This window comes from Nannobrachium achirus (genome assembly GCF_963921795.1).
Source record: "Nannobrachium achirus genome assembly, chromosome: 24".
NCBI lineage: Eukaryota > Metazoa > Chordata > Actinopteri > Myctophiformes > Myctophidae > Nannobrachium > Nannobrachium achirus.
The window spans coordinates 5,710,429-5,729,900 of NC_137831.1; the positions used below are offsets into that span (position 1 = coordinate 5,710,429).

Here is a 19,472-nt window from a genome sequence, read left to right on the forward strand (position 1 = left end):
CAGCACACCCGTTGACACCCACCCAGTACACCAGGGTTCCCCAATTAGTTTTCCCCAAGGGCCGAATTATGTCTAGGCTACCAAGCCGAGGGCCACAACATTGTAGGGGGCGACGGTGGCATTCCCACTACTCCAGCGTCAGTTTTCGTCGTTGTCGGGTGAAAATCTTGTATGTCTAAAACCGTTGAATTTATCATTTTAAAAATGATTTAAACTAGTTAAAACAGCCGATCTACAAGCACACAACGCCTCGCGGTGCGAGGCGTTGTGTGCTTGTAGATCTGCTGTTTTCACTACTTTTGTGCGACAGCCTTGTATGATTTGCGAAAGAACGTACAAATTTGGAGATAGGGGATTTCCACCCGACAACGACGATATACTAGTGTTGTTGCTGCTCTTATACCACCATTATTAGTGGGGTTGGTGTGGGCCAGACAGCAGCCCCCCGCGGGCCGCAAATGGCCCGTGGGCCGCCTATTGGGGAACCCTGCAGTACACCAACCCCCACACCCACACAGTACACCCACACCAGTCTCTCATCGAGCCAGCGTCCCCATCAGAGGCTCCATGGCGGCCAGGAAGCAGGCCTCAAACTCCTGGTCAGAGAAGCGGGCGACGGACTGGCGCGCGCTGCGTCTGATCTGCGCACTGAGGGCGGGCGGCAGCGCCAGGATGCGCTCCATGGCCTCCGCGTAGCCGTCCTCGTCCTCCGCCAGGAAGCCCGTCTGGACGCCGTCCCACGGCACCACGATGTCCAGCCGGGGACCGCCCGACTTGTGGGCCAGGACCACCGTCCCCGCCGCCATGCACTCCACCACACCTGGAGAGGAGCCATGACACAGTGACAGGGCCGCTGTTAATTTAGGCCAGGGGTGGGCAACTTTGATGATGGCGAGGGCCACTATATTACCCACCTTCACTCCAGAGGGCCGCATTGCATATTGCTACGTCCTACTTTGTCATTCTACAGTATCTCATACAAAAGAAGCAAAAATAGCATTTTTTTTTTGCTTCTTTTGAATTGGAATCCTGAATAATTTTTTTGTTATTTTTTAATTGGAATCCTGAAATGTAATATTTTGATTTAATTTCAAACTCATTTAGTTATATACTCATGTTAACATTATGAACCTAAATACAAATACGTTGGACATAAAAGAAGACATTTTAAATACTACTATATTAGTCATTAAGCTACTATTATAGACTGAAGGAATTAAAGCAGGTCATGGTTTTAATTGTAACAGCTGAAATCAATAATACATCAGTATTCCGGTATCAACCTGCGGGCCGCATTAAGTGAAGGTGGCCCCCGGGCCGCCAGTTGCCCATGTATGATTTAGGCCTAGGAACGCAACTGTGTTCCTACAAAGCGAACAGGGTGCCAGCCTGTTCGCTCCGTTCCGCGATTTGTTTTGTCTCTCCGCACCACAGTCTGGAAAGCCTCCTATCTCCAAGGGGAGGTGGGACATAGAAAGCGGCTGGAAGACAACCGCAGCTTCCGATTGGTTTGTGGTGCGGGGCGGGACAAATACACCAGTGTGTATTGGCTGGCTGATGACCCTAACCCTATTCTGATTCGTTGGAACAACATCCAATCACTCTGATTCGTTGGAACAACATCCAATCAGCAACGGCGGCGCCTACGTCACAACGGACGTTTAGAAATACGAGTCATCTGAATCATTTCCAGACTGTGATGCAGAGAGACAAAACAAATCACGGAAGGGATCGTCACAAGCCACACAAAATTCCCAACATTTTCATACTAAAATGGCTTTTTTCAGAGACACAAATAAGGAGAAATTCTACTTTATTATCGTCCTTTCTCTCTCCCGGAAAGGCAGCAACACACTGTGGCGGGATCTAGAACCGGTAAACAGGACGTTCGTGAGATTTACCATCAGACGTCGGCGCCCACTAAGGAGGCTGTTTGTAGGATTTGTGTAGCATGTCGTACTCTAGTGGCTCCGGGGGCGTCACAAGGAAGGGGGGTGGGACTGAGTTACTAGGGTCCAAATTCTGGGCCCTGTGTACAAGGATTCACTGCAGGCCCCCACACATTTATTTTGTGCTTTAACTATTGAAAAATAGCAGATATAAAAGCTCACAGCAAGGCACTCGGTGCTATTTTTGAAAAGTTGTGAAAATGTGTGCAAATCTTTGAATATATGTATTTTTAAGTGAACATTTTTAACTCAAATGTTGCTTCTGGGTGGCCCCATGGAACTAAATAAATGTATTTGGAGATGGGGACATTCGCGGTCCGTGGCACCACTGACATAAAAGCATACGTTTTTTAAAAAAACCTTAGAGGCATTTGAAATATTCAAAAGACTTGCAAAAATGTTCCAAGATTTAAAAAAAATTGTAGATATTCACTCGGTGCCGCACTGCGAGCTTGTATATCTGCTATTTATCAATAGTTAAAGCACAAAATAAATGTGCAGGGGCCCAGAATATTTGTTGCGACACCCCTGAGTGGCTCCAACCAGGTTGCACTATCTTGGTATTTTAAGAATCTTTGGTTGTACTTCACCGATGCCGAAGTGCTCGTTCCACATGGTGTGCAGGCCGATGCTGGCCCCGCCCAGCTCTTTCTTCAGCTCCTGGAAGGAAACGTTGACCTTGAACTCCACCCTGTCGGCCACGCCCAGCTCCTGACACAGACCCTTCAGCATCAGGACCCTGTTAGGATGGGAAACAATATGCATCTTTCACTAGGATAAAAGGTTTGACAACATTTTATTTAAGAGAATGATCATCACTCACAGAGCCCAACAGACCCAGGGGCAGGGCTCAATAAGCACTATGCCTCTCTCTGTCCCCCTTTCCAGCATCTTGGACACTTTAGTGTCAAATGGACACTAATAAGTTAAGTTAACACTAAGATGTGTGGTACAGGCTTGTTATGGACGCCATCAATGGTATTGCTGATCCAGCCAAAAGAGAATAGTGAGGTGGGGGGGGGACTGCTATTTTTGATGAACAGAGTTGGCCGTAGATGGACAAATAACTCATCAAGTCCAGTGCAAATCAGGTCTGTTTTTACTAAGCATAGTGAAGTGATATTGATGAATTCCAAATGTTTTAGATTATTTTCAGTCAACCCTGGACTGGCATCACGGCATCATGTTATCAGGACAGGGTTTCCCACTTTGGGAAATAACAAAACTGTCTTGATAACATGAACAGAAGATTGTGACAAGACTGCCTGCTATTTAAAGAGAACAGAAAAAAACGATTTTGAACAAACACCTTATTCATTAATTAATCCTACCTATCCTCGTCCTCCTGGTTCCGGCATCCACCAATCAGCACCAGCCGCAGCCCCCCCGGCCCCTCCCCTCCTCCTCCTCCTCGACGGTCCAGCAGCTTCTTGAAGGCCCTGATCTGCAGCCGGTGGTCCTTCTCTGGTCTGAACTGACCAATGGAGACCACAGAATGACTCCTCCTGTTAACGTAGGTTAGAGTTACTACTGATCCTTCTCTGGTCTGAACTGACCAATGGAGACCACAGAATGACTCCTCCTGTTAACGTAGGTTAGAGTTACTACTGGTCCTTCTCTGGTCTGAACTGACCAATGGAGACCACAGAATGACTCCTCCTGTTAACGTAGGTTAGAGTTACTACTGATCCTTCTCTGGTCTGAACTGACCAATGGAGACCACAGAATGACTCCTCCTGTTAACGTAGGTTAGAGTTACTACTGGTCCTTCTCTGGTCTGAACTGACCAATGGAGACCACAGAATGACTCCTCCTGTTAACGTAGGTTAGAGTTACTACTGATCCTTCTCTGGTCTGAACTGACCAATGGAGACCACAGAATGACTCCTCCTGTTAACGTAGGTTAGAGTTACTACTGGTCCTTCTCTGGTCTGAACTGACCAATGAAGACCACAGAATGACTCCTCCTGTTAACATAGGTTAGAGTTACTACTGGTCCTTCTCTGGTCTGAACTGACCAATGGAGACCACAGAATTACTCCTCCTGTTAACATAGGGGGTTAGAGTTACTACTGGTCCTTCTCTGGTCTGAACTGACCAATGGAGACCACAGAATGACTCCTCCTGTTAACATAGGGGGTTAGAGTTACTACTGGTCCTTCTCTGGTCTGAACTGTCGATGGAGACCACCGAATGACTCCTCCTGTTAACGTATTCAGAACGGGTACACATTATTGTGTAATATGTATCATTATTTTATGCTTTAACTATTGAAACATATCAGATATACAAGCTCACAGAGAGCTTGTAGATCTGCTATTTTTGAAAAATCGTGAAAATTAGAATTCTGACCCAATTCTATACGTTTTTTGAAAAACGTCAGCAATCTGGCCAGCCATCGTCAAAGAAAAGGTCCTTTTCACTTAACTGGAGCTCAGTTAGTCTGTTCTTGAGAGACTGCTATGACAGTGGTTATCAAACCTTTTCATGTGAAGGACCCCCAAAATGATATGTATTTGGCCACGGACCCCCATTCAACATATTTAGTTCCAGGGACTCCCCCAGAAGCAAAATTTGAGTTACAAACGTTCGCTTTGAAAATACATAATTAATTATATTCAAAGATTTGCACACATTTTTACGACTTTTTCAAAAATAGCAAATCTACAATGCCGTGCTGTGAGCTTGTATATCTGCTATTTTTCACTGGTTAAGGCATTCAATAATTCTAGGCCTAAATGGGTTAACGTAGGGGGTTAGAGTTAAGGCCGTTCCATACTTTGACCTAAACCACCGTTTTCGGTCAAAAGGTCCTTTTCTACCATAAAATTATATCCCTCGGGACTTCTGAAAAGCATTGGACCGAACGAGAGTTCGGAAATTTGCACGTCGGAAAACACAACTCACCGAACATTTCGGTCGAAGTATGTTGAGGCCTTTACTACTAATCCTTCTCTGGTCTGAACTGACCAATGGAGACCACAGAGTGACTCCTCCTGGAGAAGTATGACAGTTTAAACACAGAGGCAAACCGCATGCTCACAGGAGAGAAAAAACATCTTAAAGGAGTAGTTCACCCCCAAAATGACTTTTTTTCTATTGAGTACTCTCACCATGAGAGCCAGCGAGATCCACTACCGACACTGACGCGGCAGTGACAGGTCAATGGCGCGTCAGTGACGGCCGTTTATTCTACCGACCGTCGGTCAATAAAACGACCGTCAATATTTTTACTGGCTGTCGGAAAATTAAATGACGGCCGGAAAAAAAAAACGACGGAGGCAGTTTTTTTTTGCCAGCGTCGGTGAATTATTATTGACCAACTGCCCAAAAGACCGTCAGTAGCCTAATAGTTCTGACAGTCGGTTTACCGTTTTTTCTCTCTCTCTCTCTCCCCCTCTCTCCTACTCTCCCCTCCTCTCTCTCTCTCTCTCTCTCTCTGTGTGTGTGTGTGTGTGTGTGTGTGTGTGTGTGTGTGTGTGTGTGTGTGTGTGTGTGTGTGTGTGTGTGTGTGTGTGTGTGTGTGTGTGTGTGTGTGTGTGTGTGTGTGTGTGTGTGTGTGTGTGTGTGTGTGTGTGTGTGTGTGTGTGTGTGTGCGCGCGCGTTCGTGCGTGTAATTATTGTTAAGCATCTTTCATGTTACGCTCTCGAGACATGTGTGTATTAAGCTACCTTAATGTTATTCATGCAACACCTAACAAGCAGGCAAGCAGGCTCCTCCCTAGCGGCGTATATAGCCAGGATTTACCAACTGGCTAGGCCTGGCACAATGTGGGTGGGCATGTGAGCAAATAAATAAATATTTAAATGTTGGCTATTTTAAAATAGCCAACATTTAAATATTTACATGGACATAATACAGTCATTCACTTCAAAGAGCCGTTCAAAAGATTCGTTCGCGAACGTCGCATCAAAAGAGAGAGAGAGAGAGAGAGAGAGAGAGAGAGGGGGGGAGAGGGAGAGAGAGAGAGAGAGAGAGAGAGAGAGAGAGACAGAAAGTGAGAGTGAGTGTCTGCTATTGTCTGCGGTGGATTCTATTCCTTTGAAGTCATAATTGGACCATTAGGTTTTTTTGTAACATAATTGTTTGTTTGTTTTACTCAGTCCTCAGCCTACTGAAGCCCATTATAACAAACTTTGAGTGCTTTGTGCAGATGCAGCCACGCAGCCCACGCTCCCCCAATAAAACAAGACGTTAACCACCATATAATAAAATAAAATAAAACTCAGATAAGACAAAAAACATGGACTGTCTTTATAGGCTTCGGTTTCCTTCAAATAGTGCATTTAATCAGTGGTGAAAAACAAAAAAGTACATTTTGTCCCAAAGTAAGTGTCCAGTATAGGCTAACTTATGTACAAATCGTTTGTTATAGGCCTAAATAAAAGTCCGTAGATTCAAACAGCCTAAAATAGGCTTAATCATTTATATCTGCAAAGTGACTAGGCCTAGTAAAGTTTTCAAATAGTTGTAGGGAGTTGAAGTAGAATATTTAGCTCCGAGATGTAGTGGAGTAGAAGTAAAAGTATCGGGACCCCTTTGAAGACGTTTTCCTCTATAGCGGCCTGGTCAGCTGTGTGTGTTGTCCAGTGCCAGATGGTTCTGCTGAAAAGGCTCTATAGTGCAATAAGTGCATGCAGTTATTATAATTCCAAGACAAAGCATGGTCACTTATGTCTGTCTGGTGTCTGCACTGTGTCTGCACAAGTTTTTAAACCACCGCCCACGCGACTCCCTTGGGTAATCTCCACTCCTTTGATGTCTAAATTGGCCAATAGGTACAGGCGTGTAGCTTAATAGGCCATCGTCAATTCTTTGTTTGATGATTCCCAGCTGGTTAACAAGTTGGAGATGCGCTATCCGTGATGGATGTATAGGCTACAGACAGATCAGACCTGATATTGGTAGGCCTGTTCCCACCGGGATTGGTCGCCAAACAGCGAAAAATAGCCGATCCACAAGCACAGATTTACACAACAGATCTGCTATTTTCGGTGAGCTGCCTATAACGCTTTGATTAAATAAGATCTGATTAAATAAGCCATGTCACGGGGACCCTTATATTGTGATTTGGCAGAGCCTAAGAAGGCATATTATGGACCTACTCTATGTATTTTATTCATTTCTCCTAATAATTAACAAATGAAGCACTGGTGGGCATTACAGCTACAGATGTAATTTGTTGGGTGTAGCCTAATAAATCAAGAAAAAGAAAAAAAGACGGACACCAGTGAATGCACCGCATCATGGCGTGTCGTCATTTCATTTTAATATTTTATTTTTTACTAAGCCTGTAGCTTTGGACACTATGAACAACAAATGTACTTGACGTTAATGGAGTGAACAATAAGTTAATAAGTGTTTAGAGAGATCAGCAGCTGCCAGCTGCAGGAAAGATGACACACAAATTATTTAGCCGACATTTGGAGAGAGATTTACCGACGCTAGAAAAATGTCCTCATGGATAATACTATAATTTTGCCAAGGTATTAAACAAATGCTAAGTTAACTGAAGGTCAATAGTTGATGCTTAGCTAAACACATTTGTTTTATTTCGCTGTTTTAATATGTAAATGTTATGATGAAAAAAAAAAAAGAAAACATGTCCAGCTCTGTGCATGGCTCAGGCCGAGAGGGAATGTACAGTATTTAATATATATATATTGGGCTTGTCATTCATTAATGCATTAAATAATGATTGCCCAGGACTCAGGAGCCATTTGATCTCGAGAAGTATAAGCCTAGTTGGGAATATATTTGCTTCCCTGAAATTAAACAAACTGTTTCACACGTGCGTGCGTGCATGCGTGGGTGCGGGAGAGTGCAAAAGCACTGCTCCAGACGCTCCATCGATCCAGCTCTCCAATGGAACTACAGGTAAGCGTTTGAAGCCACACGAATAATAATTCACCGACGCTGGCAAAAAAAAACTGCCTCCGTCGGTTTTTTTTTCCGGCCGCCATTTAATTTTCCGACAGCCAGTAAAAATATTGACGGTCGTTTTATTGACCGACGGTCGGTAGAATAAACGGCCGTCACTGACGCGCCATTGACCTGTCACTGCCGCGTCAGTGTTGGTAGTGGATCTCGCCCCTGCTGCTCACCATGGAGACGTGAGTTCAATTTCTTTTTTGCATTTGTCACATTGCTAAGACAATTTTAAGACAATGATTTTAGTCAATTTACCCCCATTGATTCCAGATGGGGACCCGAATGTATTTGGGTCCCCATCTGGAAACAATGGGGGTACATTTATTGTTATCAAATTATTGTCTTAGGAATGCAACAAAAACTCAAGATATTATTGAACTCAAGTCTCCATGGCGAGAGTACTCAATAGGAAAAAAATCATTTTGGGGGAGAACTACTCCTTTAACACCTGGAGTGTCTAACAGCATTATTTCTCGTTATTACCCGGCCTGTTTCAATGCTTGATTCTGATTGGTCGAGCGCTGAAGTCAGAGGTCTGTTATTTCTGGATAGCAGACCGCTCCGCTCTATAACAGACCGCTGCCTAATCAAAGACTCAGAACACCTGCTGCAGTCAAGCTGCACTGCGTGAATCTTGTGCTGTATCCAACATGTCAGCCATGAAAACAAACACACAGCGACATTTACAACTAAACGTTGCTCTGAAGAATGTTTTTAAAAATATTTTAAGCGAGAAATAGACGACGTAGTGTCAGAAAATGGACCTTATCTAATCAGCACTTCCTTGTTTTCCAAGGCGACCGTGTCACGCTGGGAGGACGCCCAGCGCAACACTTGTGGAACACTTCCAGCCGTCTGTAAACAAGGAAATACTTTGTTTTGTTTTTAGTTTTGAGTCAAATTATTAATTTGATTTAGTAGCCGGGTAATAAGCGGGATAAATACTGGCTCCTTGGGGGTTGTCCATATATAACATCCCTTCGAACTGATAACTCCCCTCGGCTGGCGCCTCGGGGAGTTATCAGTCCGTCGGGATGTTATATCTGAACAACCCCCGCGGAGCCAGTATTTATCCCTTACATAACGACCACGCAGCCAGACATTATCCTTTACGTATGGTGCTTCTGGGATCAGTGTACGAGAGTCTAGTTGACGATTAATCGGCAGACAAATAATTGCGATTAAGGATTTTATCATGTTTTTGGCATTGAAAATATTGCTGATTAAGGATTTTCATCAATAGATTATGTATTACGGGGCAAAATGGGACAGTCACAATTTTTTTTAACAGAATGGTTGAAATGGTCGAATTAAAAGCTCACGTTGTAGAGCATGAAGATCTGCTATTTCCGCTATTTTGTAAAGTGTTCGAAAACAGATGAATTCATACCGATACATGAAAACGGCGTTTGCGCAAAAATAATAATCGCGATTCACCTCCGATAACAATCGTGTTTGACATAATAATTAAGCCTCTATCAGAGTCCAGGGTGAAGAGCTATTCACCGCAAATCTTAGGTGTAAAGCTATCCACCTAAAGTGAGAAAATAAGTGGAGGCCATCATAGTCAGTCACGGTGAAGTCCTAGCACTGTGACTGACCGGTCTAGATCGACCAATTAGTGAACGGGGTGATGGGCCGATCTGTCTGAAACTAAAAACAGAGAGATGTGTCGGGACTCGCGGTGGAAAGCTCTTCACCGCTAGTAATGACGTAATGTTGTAGTTTTATGACTTAACCCATTCTGAGCCCCAGAAATTAACGGATTATAATGTCCAGAGTGCCTCTCGCTGGCTCCATTAACGGCCAGTATCTTATTTTGAAGGCCAGAAGTCCATAGCGTTAACACTTCCGGTCTGACGTCATCGCGTCATGACGTCATGACGCTCGTCGTCCACGTGGTGTTGTGTAATGGCGGAACAGAGCTTTTCAACATGTGTTTTATTAGCGAGCATCTATTGCCATCCTCCCACTTGAAAGTGTTGTTTGGAGATAATGAACATTAAAGATGAGATTCCCCGTCTGCCTCAATGTTATGGGATTACTATTTTGTGCTCGTGGATCCGTGATGATCAGAAATCAGCGACGGAGATCGGCTCGGGACCATCCGCCATTGTACCCGGTAGGATAACCGCCGTTATATTAATATATTACTTTAGCGAGTTATCTCGGGAATGGCACCTCGAACATCAAAGGGAATTTCGCGAGATATCTCGGGAATGGCACTAAATCGGTTAAAAAGACTACACCGCGGTGGATAGCTTACCATAGTGGTGCCGACTATGATAGGGGCTTTAGGTAATAACGTTGACATCCAGCCAGGATCCTTACCTGTCCTCCATCTTCTCGTCCTCCTGGTCATCCAGGGGGATGTCCAGGAAGGCGGGTGACGTCGCAGGGCGGGTAGACCACGCTGGTACGGTTGGGCGAGCGCCACAGAGCCAGGATGTGAGCCAGCGTCCAGGAGGAGTTGACCATGATGACGTCACAGCAGGAGCCCGCCGTGCCGTAGAGCAGGGCGAACACACAGTAATAAACCACCTTCACTGCACTGAGGAACAGGTTGTTGGAGATGTAGTCTGCGTTGTTGAACCTGACCAGGAGAGGGCAGTGTTTGACAACATTAGGACCTGAGGCTGAGTCCACAAAAGCTCTTCTAAATCCTAACAGTTTTTCTGAAAATCGTATGATGCTATAATACGAGTGGTGCTCAAACTTTTTCATTTGAAGAAAGATACATGTATATGTATTTGGCCGCAGGCCTCTATCTCAAAATAGTTTGTTCCAGGGACCCCCAGAAGCCAAGATTTTAGTTAAAAGTATTCACAAATGTAATATATATTCAAAGATTTGCACATTTTGCACAATTTTGCAAAATGTTTCAAAAACAGCAGATCTACAAGCTCAAAGTAGCAAGGCATGAAGTGACGCACTATGAGCTTGTATATAGGCTATTTTTGAATATCCAAAGTATAAAATATGGTTAGTTTTTGAACAACTATACAGCATATTATGTCCCACTAAAATATAAAGTTGCATGTTTAAGCACTAACAATCATCCTTACATATAAAAATTCCAATCCGCTCCCTAACAGACTCACTGACTGAAGCTGGTTGCACACTGCTGCGTTTTTTTGTTGCGAAATGCGTTTTTCAGGGCAAGGAGAGAGAGAGAGACAGAGAGAGAGAGAGAGAGAGAGCAAGGGACCGAGTGGTGCGGAAATAAATACGAAACGGGCGGCAGTGTGCAAACGTGATTGACATAACGTGAGGTTGATTTCTTTATTCACGTGTTCCGAAATTCCCTCCGATATTTGTCCGAAAAAAAATAGCAGCACTGTGCAACGACCTTTAGGCACGTGGGTTCACGTGAAGTGGGGCTTGAGGTCTCTCTGTCTCTCCCATTTGAAATGGGTAAGTCACTCTGGTTCAGCCAGAGCCCTTTATGCAAGTCAGCATCCTATAGTGCAGGGGTTCCCAAACTTTGTTGTCTCAGGGCACCCCATAAATATTTTTTAAATCCGAGGCACCCCAACATTATAACTTTCACTCCCAGCACCTTATATTTATAGCATATCGTCGTTGTCATATCCTTGTATGTCCAAAACCGTTCGTTTTGTATTTATCATCTATAAAATGTACTAAACTAGTGAAAACAGCCGATCTACAAGCACACAAGGCGTTGTGTACACACAACGCCTTGTGTGCTTGTAGATCGGCTGTTTTCACTAGTTTTGTGCGACAGTCTTGTATGATGAAGCAGGGCTTTGCTTAGTGCTTACCAAAAGACGATCACATTTGAAACTTGGAGATACGAGGTTTCTGCCCGACAGTGACGATATTTTAGTGATTATGTTGTGAAGAAAACGTTGAGATAATAGCCATTTTGGTTAGAACTGACTGAAAATAACTTTGTACTTCAGGTTTAAAATGATACTAAATATTTGTGTGTCCAAATAAATTCCAAATATTATCAAATGATCTCGCGGCACCCCTGGACTGCCGTCACGGCATCCCCGGGTGCCCCGTCACCCACTTTGAAAACCCCTGCTCTAGTGACCACAGACTAGTGGAGGGGGTTTCAAACTTATTTGACTTAGGGCACCCTTGTAAATAACTTTTTCCTCCCTGAATTACACTGTTAATGTTTACAATCTTACATCATATTGCGTGATGTAAATATGCACATCTTTCCACCATCCAATATACGATAGGCTACGTCACGGAGAATTATCAGTTTCCATCTTTCCTGACTGAAAATAACTTTATACTTGAGACCTGAACCCCAGGGGGGGTTCACCAAAACTAGCTGATCTACAACCTCACAACGGTGAGCTTGTAGATCAGCTATTCTTGGTGAAAGAGTTGTCGTAGATGGAACTCATCAAGTAAAGTGTGAATCAGGTCTGTTTTACTAAGCATAGTGTAGTGATATTGATAAAGTGATATTGACGAATTCCAAAAATCATCAAATTATTCTGAGTCACCCCTGGACTGGCATCACGGCACCCACTTTGGTAAAGCCTGCTCTAGTGACCACAGACACCCACTTTGGTAAAGCCTGCTCTAGTGACCACAGACACCCACTTTGGTAAAGCCTGCTCTAGTGACCACAGACACCCACTTTGGTAAAGCCTGCTCTAGTGACCACAGACACCCACTTTGGTAAAGCCTGCTCTAGTGACCACAGACAGATACACTGGACTCTCCTAGGGTCACTTTGGTAAAGCCTGCTCTAGTGACCACAGACAGATACACTGGACTCTCCTAGGGTCACTTTGGTAAAGCCTGCTCTAGTGACCACAGACAGATACACTGGACTCTCCTAGGGTCACTTTGGTAAAGCCTGCTCTAGTGACCACAGACAGATACACTGGACTCTCCTAGGGTGCATCTCTTTGGTAAAGCCTGCTCTAGTGACCACAGACAGATACACTGGACTCTCCTAGGGTGCATCTCTTTGGTAAAGCCTGCTCTAGTGACCACAGACAGATACACTGGACTCTCCTAGGGTGCATCTCTTTGGTAAAGCCTGCTCTAGTGACCACAGACAGATACACTGGACTCTCCTAGGGTGCATCTCTTTGGTAAAGCCTGCTCTAGTGACCACAGACAGATACACTGGACTCTCCTAGGGTGCATCACTTTGGTAAAGCCTGCTCTAGTGACCACAGACAGATACACTGGACTCTCCTAGGGTCACTTTGGTAAAGCCTGCTCTAGTGACCACAGACAGATACACTGGACTCTCCTAGGGTGCATCTCTTTGGTAAAGCCTGCTCTAGTGACCACAGACAGATACACTGGACTCTCCTAGGGTGCATCTCTTTGGTAAAGCCTGCTCTAGTGACCACAGACAGATACACTGGACTCTCCTAGGGTCACTTTGGTAAAGCCTGCTCTAGTGACCACAGACAGATACACTGGACTCTCCTAGGGTCACTTTGGTAAAGCCTGCTCTAGTGACCACAGACAGATACACTGGACTCTCCTAGGGTGCATCTCTTTGGTAAAGCCTGCTCTAGTGACCACAGACAGATACACTGGACTCTCCTAGGGTGCATCTCTTTGGTAAAGCCTGCTCTAGTGACCACAGACAGATACACTGGACTCTCCTAGGGTGCATCTCTTTGGTAAAGCCTGCTCTAGTGACCACAGACAGATACACTGGACTCTCCTAGGGTGCATCTCTTTGGTAAAGCCTGCTCTAGTGACCACAGACAGATACACTGGACTCTCCTAGGGTGCATCTCTTTGGTAAAGCCTGCTCTAGTGACCACAGACAGATACACTGGACTCTCCTAGGGTGCATCTCTTTGGTAAAGCCTGCTCTAGTGACCACAGACAGATACACTGGACTCTCCTAGGGTGCATCTCTTTGGTAAAGCCTGCTCTAGTGACCACAGACAGATACACTGGACTCTCCTAGGGTGCATCTCTTTGGTAAAGCCTGCTCTAGTGACCACAGACAGATACACTGGACTCTCCTAGGGTCACTTTGGTAAAGCCTGCTCTAGTGACCACAGACAGATACACTGGACTCTCCTAGGGTCACTTTGGTAAAGCCTGCTCTAGTGACCACAGACAGATACACTGGACTCTCCTAGGGTCACTTTGGTAAAGCCTGCTCTAGTGACCACAGACAGATACACTGGACTCTCCTAGGGTGCATCTCTTTGGTAAAGCCTGCTCTAGTGACCACAGACAGATACACTGGACTCTCCTAGGGTCACTTTGGTAAAGCCTGCTCTAGTGACCACAGACAGATACACTGGACTCTCCTAGGGTGCATCTCTTTGGTAAAGCCTGCTCTAGTGACCACAGACAGATACACTGGACTCTCCTAGGGTGCATCTCTTTGGTAAAGCCTGCTCTAGTGACCACAGACAGATACACTGGACTCTCCTAGGGTGCATCTCTTTGGTAAAGCCTGCTCTAGTGACCACAGACAGATACACTGGACTCTCCTAGGGTGCATCTCTTTGGTAAAGCCTGCTCTAGTGACCACAGACAGATACACTGGACTCTCCTAGGGTGCATCTCTTTGGTAAAGCCTGCTCTAGTGACCACAGACAGATACACTGGACTCTCCTAGGGTGCATCTCTTTGGTAAAGCCTGCTCTAGTGACCACAGACAGATACACTGGACTCTCCTAGGGTGCATCTCTTTGGTAAAGCCTGCTCTAGTGACCACAGACAGATACACTGGACTCTCCTAGGGTGCATCTCTTTGGTAAAGCCTGCTCTAGTGACCACAGACAGATACACTGGACTCTCCTAGGGTGCATCTCTTTGGTAAAGCCTGCTCTAGTGACCACAGACAGATACACTGGACTCTCCTAGGGTGCATCTCTTTGGTAAAGCCTGCTCTAGTGACCACAGACAGATACACTGGACTCTCCTAGGGTGCATCTCCCTAATCGGCATTGACACTAAGGCTTGCCCACCTGCCCCCGGCAGGTAAATAAAACGTCAGGGCAGGTGAAGTTGGCTTTCAGGTTGCCCGACAGGGCAAGTGCTCATTTAAGAGGGGACATAAATGTCTATAAACACAACACAAGATATCTGTCTAAACACCTGAACATGGCCAGTGCGCTGTGTCTTTTGGTCTGTGGAATGTAAAATAAGAGCACTATTTACCTATAATGTGCTGTTTTTACTGTTGCTACATTTAAAAATATAAAATAACAAGTGTGAAACCATAGACCTATTCAATCCTAGCTAAAGTATTTGGTATTTGGATTTGGAGGTATTGAGGTATGACATATTATCGCACAGCCCCAGAAAGTAAAGAAATAAGTGTTAAATTGAGCGGTAATTAAAATCGTACCTATAATGGACGATTTACTTTTCGGGCAAGTGGGCATTACCTTCGGGCAAGTAGAACATGACCTGTACTTGCCCGATGGGCAAGTGCATCTGAGACCTTAGTGTCAACCCCTGCATACATACACGTATAGTGCAGTCACAGTGGTTCCCAAACATTCATTTCAAGACCCAAAAGAAAAATTAGACGTTTGCCCGGAGGCCTCATGCCGCGTTGTGAGCTTGTAGATCTGCTATTTTCACTACTTCTTAAACATCCGTTTTCTAATTTATGGAATCTCTTTGGTTTTTTTGTATTTCTTCATGAAAACACTCGATTTTATTTTATTCATGAAAATTGGGCACTTTTTGGAAATGTCTTTTGAAAATGTTTAGGAATAATAATAATTAAAAACAAAATGTATGAAACAAAAAATTAAGGGACCAGTAAAAATGGGAAACGGGGGTTCCCAAACGTTTTTGGCTCAGGGAGGGCACCCCTATAAATATTTTTTTCATCCGAGGCACCACTACATTATATCCATCATCTTTACTCCTTTACACCTTATATTTATGGCATATTTTAGTCATATGTTGCGAGGAAAACGTTGAGGTAATCGCCATTTTGGTTAGAACTTAAAACTTAACTTAAAATGATACCAAATATTTTGTGTCCAAATACATACATACAAGTGTCCAAATAAATTCCAAATATTATCACATTATCTCGAGGCACCCACTTTGAAAGTGGACTCACCTGGGGTTCCTCTCCCGGACCACAGACAGCATGTCGGTGCTGATGGTGGGGTAGTGGACGTAGCTGGCCACGCGGCACCCTCCCAGGTAGCGGAACAGGGGCAGCGTGAAGGCGTAGCCCATGGAGTCCACGTAGAGGTCGGGTACGTACTGCGCCAGGGCCTCCCAGCCCAGGAACAGCGAGCCCACGCTCTGGCACAGCAGGGTGAAGTGTGGGAACGTGCCCGGCTCCACCAGCGCCCGGTGACGCAGGAACACGAAGTGGACGGGCCGCGGCAGCGCCACGTTGAAGCGCCGCCGCGCGCCCTCCGCCATCTGCTGGGGCGTCACGCCGCCGTCGCCCGTGTACACCACCACGTTGAGGTCAGGGTACCTGGAACACAAGGAGTGGCCATTAACACTTTTGCTGCCCCTTACTTTGAAGGGATGAATTTTCCTTGGTGCCGTGCCGCTTCCTCCATAGGCCGCCGCTATTATCTTTAATGGCCGGGTGGGGTTTTTGCGCCGATGGATTTTCACTTTTCTTCCTCCAACGTTCATACCATCTAGTCACATGACGTGTGTCATGTGACAGTGTGTCATGGCGGCCGCCATCCGAGTGCAGTTTGTGCTGTAAACACGCCAGCTTTGGGTTTAAAATGTCTTTTTTTGAGTAAATGAAGTCTGTTTATGGGTCTCTCAATGGATTTGCTATGGAGGAGCTTCACCTCGCGTGCACGCCCAACGTGCGTTGTAAACAAATCGCGGACATTACCAATGCGGACTGGACCGGAGCGACGTACAGTAAGTAATAATACTTTTAATGTATTTACAGTAACAGTGACGAGGTGGTTCGTCAACGGCGTCATGGTATTAACCTCTCTTCCCATTTCGCCTGTTTGGTGAAAATGGCTTGTTTTCTATGGACCATAACTTACTCATTGATCATCGCGGTTGTATTTTTTCTTCTCTGTGTGAAAGAAAAGACTTTCGGCGGTCGTGAACGGAAACACCCGCGCACACAAAGTGCTCGCGGTGCGTGCACGGCGCCACTGAAAATCGGGTAAATAAAATAGGTAAAGGCCTTGGCAGCTAGACGGCTGCCAACCCTTTAGACGGCTATGCCGATCGCTACGTCATATTTCATATTATTTAATTCAGATAATGTTACCTACTACTGAATCTCTATTTCCGGAGTTCCCAGAAAAAATATCATTTAGTTGTGTTCCTGATCTGTGTGTGCAGTGTTCTGTCATGAGAAGCAAGATACATGTCCTGCAGAAGGTTGTCCGTAGTTTGAGGCGTACTTGGATTCGTAGAACGTAAAGATGATATCACACACTTGTGGCTCTAACTCTAGAAATAACTTAAAGGTGCTGCTGGAAATTACATTTCGTTGGAGCAAATGTTGCCAGTGCACAGAAACCTCCGTACACGGCTGTTACTGGGAGACACAAGCTCTGGGAAATCACAGTGGTCAAAAGAGGCTCGTAGGAAGTAGGGATGTTAAAAGGTGCCCAAAATGAAAATCGATTACCATAATTGGATTATTAACGATTAATCGATAAGGGGGGGGGGGGGGGGGGGTAAAAAAAAATTCTCCAGAAACCATAAAAATGATTTTCAAGTGGGATTTGTTTTTTAGCACTCAAACAATAACTCCTATAAGGTCCTTCTGTGAAATCAACACTTATACAATTTATATTATCCCCCTATCGATTATCGATTATTACATTTTGAAAATCGAGTTTGATCTCATAAACGAACATTCGAATAATCGAATATTCGTTTACATCCCTAGTAGGAAGCATATGGCGGCTGCTTTGTACTTCTGAAACGCAAGCTCTGCCAGGCCTGCAGCACATTTTAATTTGGTGAGAACCGATTGGTTTTGACCATCTCTTTCTCCTGTTTGCTGTGGTAACAACTGTGTAGGAAGGACGTTTTTAGGTCACCTGTTCTGCAGGGCCCTGATAGCGCACCACAGCACCCTCTCCCCGCCGCCCCCGGCGTTGCAGTACGGGTGGAAGAAGGCCACGGCGGGCCGGCCGCCGTCGCGCGCCCGCCGTGCGTTCCTATTGGTCTGCAGCCACAGCCTCACGCTCATCACCAGCAGCACCAACAGCGCCACCAGCAGCACGGTCAGGAACAGCAGCGGCAGCAGCAGCTTCCATAGCAACCTGGAAACAGCAGTAGTTATGGACTAATTACTTCCATAGCAACCTGCAGGGATGTAGTGGGGGGGGGAACGCGGGGGTACTACGGAGTGCCCACACTTCTCTCAAGTCAAGTCAGTTGATATTATATTTTCAGGTCGTTATCTTCTTTGTCTTCTGAATCCTACTAAGGTTTTTTGAAAAACCTATGTTTCTATGTCAGTCAGTGGTGCTCAAACAATGTCTCCCCATATGGATTAACTCTGAAAGCGGCGTTCCCACCGGGCACGATAAAGATAATCATAAAGACACAAATATAGTTTTAAAAATGGTTCTCAACTAAAGTGGATCTAGTAGCGTCCTTTTGTCGGTTGTTACCGTAATTATGGTTGTAGTTATCTTTATCGTGCCCAGTGGGAATGACACGTAATACTGATATACTACTGTATATACTGTATATCTATGCTGGCCTATAAGCGGTCCGGGCACTTAGGCTCTAAAGCAGCCTGACAGTGCATCGCGGGTTTGAGTCCCGATCCTGACGATCTTTACTGCATTGGCATCACAATCATCTTAACCACTTTATTTGTTTATAAGTTGGCTATTCAAAAATAGCAGATCTACAGGCTCACAGCGTGTCACTCAGTGCCGCGCTGCGAGCTTGTGCATCTGCATTTTCTTTCTTAAACACAATTCTTCTCTTCTGGGGGTCCCTGGCACAGAAGCTTTTAAGGTGGAGGTCTGCGGCCACAAATACATACAGTGTCAATTTAGAGGCATGAAAAAGTTTGAGAACCACCTACTGAACTCTGACTGTCAGTTACACTGTTATCTCCCACAGACGATTATGGAAGTCTGAACCAAAACATACAGTAATAGTATCTAACCATATTCTAAACAGTTAGAATATGGAGATGTTCTGAGGTTTCTACCCGACAGCAATGATACATAGAATGTGCATATTCTTCCAGCAGTGTGATTAACAGTAACTACAGTACTACACATACTAGCTCCCCCAGAGTGTCAGCTGCACTGACAGTGACATACATGCAACATGTTGCAACACCATGCAGCATTAGTAGCCTACTCATGAATACATTTCAAACATAAATATAGTGTTTTATCATGTATTTAAATAGTTCATTCACACAAAATATATAAATATATTGTTTTATGGAGTATTTAACTAGTTAATTCACACAGACACATATAAATACAGTGTTTTATATATGAATATAGTGTTTTATGGAGTATTTACCTCGTTAATTCACACAGACACAGAACGAGTTGATCGTGGCCAGACATCTTGGATGACGATGTCAACACAACATGACCTTTGAACCGGTTTAACTCGGTGCTCTGGCACCGCAGTGATTGTCTTTACCGCCACCTGCT

The 19,472-nt window shown here is 44.9% G+C and overlaps 1 protein-coding gene across 1 annotated transcript; it reads right to left on the bottom strand.

The window, feature by feature from the left end:
• Nucleotides 1–308: 308 nt before the first annotated feature.
• Nucleotides 309–19,405, bottom strand: LOC308280454 (GDP-Man:Man(3)GlcNAc(2)-PP-Dol alpha-1,2-mannosyltransferase-like). The gene is given in 8 exon segments (XM_080720730.1): nt 309–820; nt 2,540–2,688; nt 3,281–3,454; nt 10,213–10,268; nt 10,270–10,474; nt 15,944–16,315; nt 17,877–18,101; nt 19,336–19,405. Coding segments are annotated over 8 exon segments (1,512 nt in total). The 5' UTR covers nt 19,383–19,405; the 3' UTR covers nt 309–536.
• Between the last annotated feature and the right edge of the window lie 67 nt (nt 19,406–19,472).